Source organism: Salmo salar, unplaced genomic scaffold (assembly GCF_965601325.2).
Source record: "Salmo salar unplaced genomic scaffold, fSalSal1 ptg000686l, whole genome shotgun sequence".
Lineage (NCBI taxonomy): Eukaryota > Metazoa > Chordata > Actinopteri > Salmoniformes > Salmonidae > Salmo > Salmo salar.
In genome coordinates this window covers 80,400-91,175 of record NW_027675463.1, presented here as the reverse complement: position 1 = coordinate 91,175, position 10,776 = coordinate 80,400, and the positions used below count along the sequence as shown (strand labels likewise).

Here is a 10,776-nt window from a genome sequence, read left to right as displayed (position 1 = left end):
AAGGTGAAATACATTTTTTTTTTTTTTAATCTTAGCTTTATTGACAACACTCAAATGGATACTGTCATTAACGCAGTTCTTCAATAATTACACATAATACTTAATACTGTAGATGTTTAGTTACAGTCACATGATCAACTATCAGAAGATCCAGGAAATACTTTTCTGAATGCCAGTCACATGACAAACATCACGACATGCAACAACAACCAAAGTGCTTCTTCATTCATTACTCTGGTAAAGACAGTTATGCCGTGCTCCACGTTGGATCCAACATCCCTAACAAATTGATGTTTATAATGTGTTATTGTCTGCTTGATTTACTGTAGGGTCTCGTTAGTCCGTTTGGAAACGGAGATACTTAGCTCATAATGTGTAGAGAACTGTTCCTTGATGGATAGGCTATTGTTCAACACACAGAGCTATTTTCCTATATTTGTTGTTAGGTGTAGTTATGGGTCCTACAGTAGGTCTATGTTATTGTTAGGTGAAGTTATGGGTCCTACAGTAGGTCTATGTTATTGTTAGGTGAAGTTATGGGTCCTACAGTAGGTCTATGTTGTTGTTAGGTGAAGTTATGGGCCAATTTGGCAAACAGTGTACAAACCCTCATTGTCAGGCTGATGGAAAAGCCAAAGAGCATTTTACTGGTTGAAGTGTTTTTTAAGTACAAAGCGGTTGATTTGCGATGACGACACAAACATTATATTAAGCAGGAGATTCAAGCGAGCCTGACAATTATAATCCAAAGTAGTGTGAAATGAACTCATAAGCAACCTGGTAATGGAGGTTACTCCCCTGAGCAAACATCTTTTCTCACCAGCAAACATAGAAAAGGGCCTCCAATCTTAGATGTTACTACTAATGTGAAAACAAGACAAAATATGACTATTGTTGCTCATTTTAAGACAAATGTCAAGTAATCATTACATTCATTACAGATGTCAATTGTTGTTCAACATCATGGCTACGCTGTTGGCATGACCTTTTACAGTGGATTTCTGCTGTTGTGGGCCTTTAACCATCTGTATGACTTTGTCATTCACACAGGAGAGAGACGGGACTATCGTGGATCCTCTGGGGAGCCTCAACAACCTCATGATGCTGATGAGGCAGAGAAGAGTCTCTCCAGATCAGAACTCCTCAAGAAACACCAGCAGAGACCCACAGGGAAGATAATTAACCTCTCTGACTGTGGGAAGAGATTCACCTCATCAGGCATTAAAATTCATCGGAGAAGCCACACAGTAGAGAAAGCTTATTGCTGTACTCAATGTGGGAAGAGTTTTGATACATCTAGCCATCTTATTGTACACCAAAGAACACACACAGGAGAGAAATCTTATAGCTGTGATGAATGTGGGAAGAGTTTTACTCATCGAAGCAGCCTGATATCACACCAGAGAATACACACAGGAGAGAAACTTTCTAGCTGTGATGAATGTGGGAAGAGTTTTACTCGTTCAACCAGCCTGAAATTACACCAGAGAACACACACAGGAGAGAAATCTTTTAGCTGTGATCAATGTGGGAAGAGTTTTACTCAACTAGGCAACCTGATAACACACCAGAGAACACACACAGGAGAGAAACCATATAGCTGTGATGAATGTGGGAAGAGTTTTACTCAATCAACCAGCCTGAAATTCCACCAGAGAAAACACACAGGAGAGAAACCTTTTAGCTGTGATCAATGTGGGAAGAGTTTTACTCATCGAAGCAGCCTGATATCACACCAGAGAATACACACAGGAGAGAAACTTTCTAGCTGTGATGAATGTGGGAAGAGTTTTACTCGTTCAACCAGCCTGAAATTACACCAGAGAACACACACAGGAGAGAAACCTTTTAGCTGTGATCAATGTGGGAAGAGTTTTACTCAGCTAATCAACCTGATAACACACCAGAGAACACACACAGGAGAGAAACCATACAGCTGTGATGAATGTGGGAAGAGTTTTACTCATTCAACCAGCCTGAAATTACACCAGAGAACACGCACAGGAGAGAAACCTTTTAGCTGTGATCAATGTGGGAAGTGTTTTACTCATCGAAGCAGCCTGATATCACACCAGAGAGTACACACAGGAGAGAAACCTTATATCTGTGATGAGTGTGGGAAGAGTTTTACTTGCTTGCGCAATCTGACTCTTCACCAGAGAACACACACAGGAGAGAAACCCTATAGCTGTACTCGATGTGGGAAGTTTTTTTTAAAATCTAACCATCTGACGATACACCAAAGAAGACACACAGGAGAGAAACCCTATAGCTGTACTCAATGTGGGAAGAGTTTTGTTCAATCTGGAGAACTGAAGATGCACCAGAGAAGACACACAGGAGAGAAACCCTATAGCTGTACTCGATGTGGCAAGAGTTTTGTTCAATCTGGCAAACTGAAGATACACCAAAGAACACACACGGGAGAAAAACCTTATAGCTGTGGTCAATGTGGGAAGAGGTTTGCTGCATCTAGCACTCTGACTCAACACCAGAGAACACACACAGGAGAGAAACCTTATAGCTGTGATCAATGTGGGAAGAGTTTTACTACATCTAGCACTCTGACTCTACACCAGAGAACACACACAGGAGAGAAACCTTATAGCTGTGATCAATGTAACAAGAGATACTCTGATAAAAGACATCTGATCAAACATCAGAAAATACATGGAGTTGTTTCATGATATCAATGATATGTCACAATGTAGAATGTTTTAACATTGTAGAAGGAGTATTTTAATGATGTCACAATGTAGAACCCTAAACGTTTGTCCCCTGTTCTATTGATTTCAACATGATATGGATATTAGCCTCAGGGGGAAAATCCAGGCTCTGAAATGGAAGAGTTACTATTTATGTGATTTAACAAAAAGTGACTAACAAAAAAAGAGTTGGTGACCATGTTGGTGACCCACTGGAATCAAAATGCAACACTTCAAAATGTAGCTAGCTGTTTTCTACAAATTGTCCTCTAACCAGGGATGTACACATTACTCCCATATTCCATGTGGATTTTTAGCTGTTAGTTTAACAGGACGTGCAACCTCATCTCCCTCCTCTCACACAATTGATTTCAACATGATATCGATGAGTGATGACATAAATGTTGTGTTCCTTTGTTTAGCGACCCCTACATTTAAATGTTTCACTCCAAAATGTAGCTGACTGTCTTCTGCAGGTTGTCCTCTAATCAGTGAGGTAAAAGACATCTCCCATTTCCATGTGTTTTTTTAGTTGTGCTAGTTTCAACATCACGTACAACCTGATTTCACCCTTAATCGATATCAGTGATTTATTGCTACTTGTCAAAACAACAGTGTTTCTGGTGCTTGTGCAGTTTATAAGGAGCTTGTTTTTAAAAAGTAATATGATTATTGTGGCAGATGTTTGTGTATGTAGCACATGTTATGTTTAGGTTTTCAATTTATCACAAACTGTTTCTGCATATTGGTTATTGATTTGTACATGTTAAAACTGTGTTTTGACATTGGGGATATCCCACCTAGAAAAATGTCATTGAAAATACCTTGAAAAAAGGACTATGCAACCAAATATTTATTTATGCAACCAACTGACAATTTTTGGTACAATTATATTGACATTGTTGCCCTGCTATTAGAATATCAGGGTTCATTCTCAGATGTGCCAACCCAAATGTACTAGAGCATGACATTGGGGACTGGGCCCCGATCCAACAACATGCCTATTTAGTGAACCCTGAGAAGAGAGAGAAGCTCGAAATGAGACATGTCCCTGGTAAGGACAACTTGGTTGCTGATTGTGGGCAGTTAATACGTTTTGCGTTAGCCAGTGCCATTGATTACAATTTATTTTGACTGGTTTTTTGGAGATGAGTTTTATCTCTTATTCTTTTCCGTATTTTTCGTTCCAAGGGGACCAGAGTTCTAGAAGCTAGTGGGGAAAAAAATATAAAAAATGTGTTCCAGAAGCGTTTTAGGGTTTTTTTCTTGTTGTTTTTAATTGTTGACAGCCAGTAGACACCATGTTTATATTGTAGAAGGTGAAGCATTGTAGTTGATTATAATGAGAAATGGAAGTTGTTTTCTGTTGGTGGTAAGCATTCTATTAAGGTGTTAGTCTTTGGTTTTTCCATTTTGTTTTGAGGTTGGACTTTAGCACGTCTAGCTCGTTAGCACGTCTAGCTCGTTAGCCCGTCTAGCTCGTTAGCATGTATAGCTCGTTAGCCCGTCTAGCTCGTTAGCATGTATAGCTCGTTAGCACGTCTAGCTCGTTAGCCCGTCTAGCTCGTTAGCATGTATAGCTCGTTAGCACGTCTAGCTCGTTAGCACGTCTAGCTCGTTAGCCCGTCTAGCTCGTTAGCCCGTCTAGCTCGTTAGCCCGTCTAGCTCGTCAGCACGTCTAGCTCGTTAGCACGTAGGACGCACTGATTGGTGTCACCTCGTTAGTCAGTATGTGTTACACCTGTGCTGGCTTGTCCATCTCGTTAGTGGGAAGGTGTTTCACCTGAGCTGGTCCAGGTTCTATTTAAGAGTGTCTGGCCCAGTGCTCCAGTTGTCTTGATACATGTGGAGAGTCAACACCTTTAGTTGCTCCACCTTTTTGGTTTGCTTCCTGTCTTTAAGTTTGGTGTGGGTTTTTCTTTTGTTTTCCTCTTCTTGGGCAGATTTAGTGGGTCTCATGGTGGGTGTCTTTTAGGTCCCAGTTGTTGTTACTAGTCAACTTTCAGTGGACACAGAGAGCAAAACTGCAACTTTGTTATAATACTTTTATTGCATCAAATGGTTGTTTTATGCAACAGAATAGAGGGTTCTTATAACTATTATGTCTGTGTTCTACTGAGGATGGGCCTCTGGGAGAAAACACTGACAGGAGATTTACAATGTCTTTTGGGTGATAAAACCTAAAGAGACTGCATTCCAGAACATGAGTTAATGTTTCTGTTCTATATGGTACCAGGGAGAGATGACCCCAGGGCCAGACCCTGGTCTCTACACAAAGAGTACTGTTTTTACAGCAGATACTGTCTGCTGAGAATTAGAAGCATCTTTCATACAAATCTTAAGCTTGTGACCCATTCTATTCATCGGTTGTTTGTCATGTAGGTTGAAAGGGGTGTATCTTGGCTTTAAAATACCTTTGTACTTTTGTATCGTGGTTCTCAACGAGTCATCTGGGAGTGATTCGTCGACCAGCCATCATTATCGTAGAGCACTCAATTGATTCACCCTATATTTGCGTGTTGTATTGACCTGCTCCCTTATTAATAAGTTAATAAAGATTTAGTTTAAGTATAACTCTGACTTGTGTGATAAGTTTGTCTCCTCATTTGATGTTAAAGAAATTAATCACCACATTTGGGGATGTGAATCTTGACTTGGTGACCGCTCCTGGTGACCTGGGTAAATGGTGCACCAGGGATCCCTCTAACTTGGGATCTCAGGGAGACCACACTTCAGGAACGGAGCAGATGGTCCCACCTTTGATCTGAGAGGCAGCGAGCCGAGTGGATACCACATCTCGAACGTAGTTAAAAAAAAAAAAAGAATGTGAGCGAAGCACGCAAAGTGGAGTTTTTAGGCTCTGAGTGTGTATTCCTGGGTGGGGGTGGGGGGGGGGGGCGCCGCCGCCGCCGCCGCCTTGGAGGTGTAAAGCCCAGCCAGCCATCTGTGAACTGAATGAAAACTAGAATCTGTGTTTACTAGTTAAGACCATTTATGATATAGTATAAGCTAGTAAGGTGCACCTGTAATTATTTTAAACATATACTTGATTTAAACCTGTAATAGTTAGTTAACGTTAGCTAGTTCATTATCACAAAAGTGAGAACTGCTCTAGATTGGAAACTTACGTTAATGAGAGTAAAGCCATGTTGGCTTTATGGAAACTTGTTTTAAACCTGTACTTATTCTAAACCTGTAATTATTTTAAACCTGTACCCCATTTTAGAAGTAATGAAAAATGTATGAGTTGCATTATCCTAGGAACTAACCATGAGATAGAAATGTGAAAATATTCCTGCAGGTTAAAATATTGTTGAAAAACAACTAATTGATTAGTTATGTTTGAGAATAGCATTGTGTGACAGGCTGACTTGAAAGATTATACTCAACATTTTGCTGCGTGGCAATACTGTGTTTGGATTCTGAAGGGCATTTATACAAAAGAGGTAGTCTAGACACTGTATTAATACCATTATGCATTTGAATCCCATCTACAGCTACCATCTAAGATATTAATTTCCCTCCACAAGGGGGCGGACATGTAACGTTTCCAAAATGGGATAGTATTGTCCATGTAACGTTACCAAAATGGGATTGTATTGTACATGTAACGTTTCCAAAATGGGATAGTATTGTACATGTAACGTTTCCAAAATGGGATAGTATTGTCCATGTCACGTTATGCCCCCTTGTGAGTTAATAGTATTGCATGCTGTAGCAGGCTATATAAAGAGGAAGACCTCCATTGACGATTCAGTACGTTGTAACATCTCGTCTGGACAGGTCACCGTCCTTACTTAGTTAGTTAGTTAACGAAGCTAACGTTAGCTAGTTCATTATCACAAAAATGAGAACTGCTCTAGATTGGAAACTTACGTTAATGAGTGTAAAGCCATGTTGTCTTTATGGAAACGATATACAATATATGGGAAAGAATATAGTTGAGGAAATAATCCAAACCTAGTTGTGCCTAGTTAGGACATAACGTTAGCTAGCTAGCTAACGGTACTGTACTGTAGCTCATACAACGCCGACGGTCAAACCCGGCTTTCTAATATTAACTTTAATTAACTATAGTAACGTTATGGAAGATATTCACAGAAAACTATCATTGTCTTCGTTATTCATTATTAGTATGTTATTTTATTATAATACATTATTTCGAGACATATTCAGAGCCAAACATCAACCCAACTTATCCTTTTTAACTGTTGTCGCATCCAAACTTGTCACCATCGTTTTCAGTTGTAATTGCGAAGTTCCCGGAAGAAGTCCAGCAACAACGGAGGTTCCTCGATGAACCCACCTTCTAACAAGTTCTTTGAAGAACCTTTTGGGGCTGTTTTTCATTGACCAAGAACCCTACGGTTCTTAGGGGATCTGAGAACGACTCCAGTTGAACCCTTCATTTTTAGAGTGTAGTCGGCTCTATTTACTCTCAGATTCAAACATGATGATTAGTATCAACGATCAAGTCAGCTGCTGCTGCTCCAATACAGTATGAGGTGAGACGGTGAACTGATGTTGAACTGGGCAGTCAGCTGCTGCTGCTCCAATATAGTATGAGGTGAGACGGTGAACTGATGTTGAACCGGGCAGTCAGCCGCTGCTGCTCCAATACAGTATGAGGTGAGACGGTGAACTGATGTTGAACCGGGCAGTCAGCCGCTGCTGCTCCAATACAGTATGAGGTGAGACGGTGAACTGATGTTGAACCGGGCAGTCAGCAGCTGCTGCTCCAATACAGTATGAGGTGAGACGGTGAACTGATGTTGAACCGGGCAGTCAGCAGCTGCTGCTCCAATACAGTATGAGGTGAGACGGTGAACTGATGTTGAACCGGGCAGTCAGCTGCTGCTGCTCCAATACAGTATGAGGTGAGAAGGTGAACTGATGTTGAACCGGGCAGTCAGCTGCTGCTGCTCCAATACAGTATGAGGTGAGACGGTGAACTGATGTTGAACCGGGCAGTCAGCTGCTGCTGCTCCAATACAGTATGAGGTGAGACGGTGAACTGATGTTGAACCGGGCAGTCAGCAGCTGCTGCTCCAATACAGTATGAGGTGAGACGGTGAACTGATGTTGAACCGGGCAGTCAGCAGCTGCTGCTCCAATACAGTATGAGGTGAGACGGTGAACTGATGTTGAACCGGGCAGTCAGCTGCTGCTGCTCCAATACAGTATGAGGTGAGACGGTGAACTGATGTTGAACTGGGCAGTCAGCTGCTGCTGCTCCAATACAGTATGAGGTGAGACGGTGAACTGATGTTGAACTGGGCAGTCAGCTGCTGCTGCTCCAATACAGTATGAGGTGAGACGGTGAACTGATGTTGAACTGGGCAGTCAGCTGCTGCTGCTCCAATACAGTATGAGGTGAGAGGGTGAACTGATGTTGAATCATAATGATTAAGTTAATTAAAATGAATTTGTGAAACTGTTAAAAAAATTGTATATTCAATATTTTACGCTATTGTTATCAGATAGAAACATCATGGAATATTGTACATCATATTAAATATATTACTCTATTGTTATCATATAGAAACATCATGGAATATTGTACATCATATTAAATATATTACTCTATTGTTATCATATAGAAACATCATGGAATATTGTACATTATATGACCATCAACATACATTATTGTTTCATTCAATTTCACATAATAAGGATATTTAATATTTTCAAGTTCAGAAGTCAGAACCCATCACCTGCTATGTAAAAGAGACAGAAGAATGCACAATGGTCAATGCTATCTGGGATCCTTGGGACATCCCTACCCTAAACCCTAACCTTAACCCCTACCTTAACCATTTTAAATGTCAACTTCAACGGGCTAGGGACGTCCCAAGGATGTATCTCTACCTGAAAATACATGATCTAAGTGATTGATAGTTGGTATTCAGCAGTCATAAAGCCTTATTTACTTTAATGAACTACTAAAATAGTGATTTAGTCAGACAGCATAGACAGCAGCTCTACACATTATTGACTGACTGATCCATTCATCCTTCCATCCCTCCTCAGCCTTCCTCTCCTCTGAAGACCCAGTGAGGGTGGAGCTCAGTCAGAGCGCTGTTTTGGGGGACTGGTTAGGCAGAACACTTCTACAGCCAGAGAGGTGAGAGGTCACACATGGTTTAGATGGTAAATATTTATGTCCCCTTAGCGGTTCATCACGTCAGCTAAAGGGAATATGTTCCATCTATGTTTATTTACATTAGTGCAAATTGTCCACTGATATTGGTGTAATTTCTCACCCTTTTGGCTGTATGAAGTTAATTTCCCCTCAGGCACACACATTTGTTCTTTGATATTACGAAGGTCATTTGTGTATAATGTACTTTTCCCAACATCTCTTTACATTGCTGATGCATATTTGGTGGCCTGACTGTATCCATACTGTGTCAAAGGCCCATCCTGGTAGATCTGAACCTAATGCAGCTTGGAGTGATCAGATGACAGAAGTCACATTTAGGTGCCAGGTGTAACTGAGGCCAAAGATGCTCCATATCCATTACTTTGAGTGTTTTATATAATATGACTAAATGTGTTTCTGTGTTGCAGGGGCAGTCAAGAAATTGGAACAGCAAGGCCACAGAACATGACATAAGCAGAACTGTGGGAGACCACCTCAAGCCCCTGGTAGAGCCGGGGGTGGTGTTTCTACTCCACCACGCCTTCAGCAGGCTGGAAAAGTGGGATTGATACAGTTTTTTCATACTAAGGTGGACCAAGAGTCTGTTGATTGGTCGGTCATTGGGTTCATTATATGTTCAAATAAAATCAAGCTTTATTTATACAGCACATTTCAGACATGGATGCAACAAAATGGCTTCACAGGAAAAAGATTAAAAAAACATTGAAAATAAACAGAAATATTTAGTACACAAAAACCAGAAACAAAGACTAATGAGTAATTGCCATTGATTAAAATGTTAATGGGAATATCCAACCCAAAATATAAGCTTGGGACACTGGAAGTTGACTAGTAACAACAACTGGGACATAAAAGACACCCACCATGAGACCCACTAAATCTGCCCAAGAAGAGGAAAACAAAAGAAAAACCCACACCAAACTTAAAGACAGGAAGCAAACCAAAAAGGTGGAGCAACTAAAGGTGTTGACTCTCCACATGTATCAAGACAACTGGAGCACTGGGCCAGACACTCTTAAATAGAACCTGGACCAGCTCAGGTGAAACACCTTCCTACCAACGAGATGGACAAGCCAGCACAGGTGTAACACATACTGACTAACGAGCGATACTTGTCAACAATTAAAAACAAGAAAAACACATTTCTAAATAATAATATACAATCAAAATATTTTTTTATCCTTTTTCTTACTATAGAATCCTAAAACTCACTAGCTTCTAGAACTCTCGTCTTCCTAAAACTCACTAGCTTCTAGAACTCTCGTGTTCCAAAAACTCACTAGCTTCTAGAACTCTCATCCCCTTGGAACGTGGCCCAAACAAAACTCATCTCTAATACGGAAAAACATGCAGTCATAATAAATTGTGATCCATGGCAACGCACTGGCTAAACACAAAACACAAAACTTTTTAACTGCCCACCCGTGAAACAATCAGCAAATTGTCCTTAAAACGAACATGTCTGATTTCAAGAGGAAACTCCTGCAATATCCGTAGTAACTTCCCACCTCACAGCTTCTCTCTCTTTTCAGGGTTCACTAGATAGGCATGTTGTTGGATCGGGGCCCAGTCCCCAATGTCATGTTCTAGTACATTTGGGTTGGCACATCTGGGAATGAACCCTGATATTCTAAAAGCAGGGCAACAATGTCAATGTAATTGTACCCAAAAATTATCAGTTGGTTGCATAAATAATTATGATTACTAAATCTTACATGAATATTAAACATGAAATATAAAACCCAAATGTACACCCCTTTGTTAATATGTATTAGCAATAATTAACTTAATGGTGAGGCATAAAATGTATCTTTTGTCAGGCTTAATGTTTGAAATATGAGGTGATTTGAGTCATGCTTCTTCAGTAGTGGAATAAAGACAATTAGTACTTGAATGTTGTAAATAAAT

At 40.4% G+C, this 10,776-nt stretch overlaps 1 protein-coding gene across 1 annotated transcript; it reads left to right on the top strand.

Moving 5' to 3' along the window:
* Positions 1–631: 631 nt before the first annotated feature.
* Positions 632–4,205, top strand: LOC145877106 (uncharacterized). The gene has a single exon (XM_082972400.1). The coding sequence runs from the start codon at positions 942–944 to the stop codon at positions 2,685–2,687; it is 1,746 nt and encodes a 581-aa protein (XP_082828526.1). The 5' UTR covers positions 632–941; the 3' UTR covers positions 2,688–4,205.
* The last annotated feature ends 6,571 nt before the right edge of the window (positions 4,206–10,776 follow it).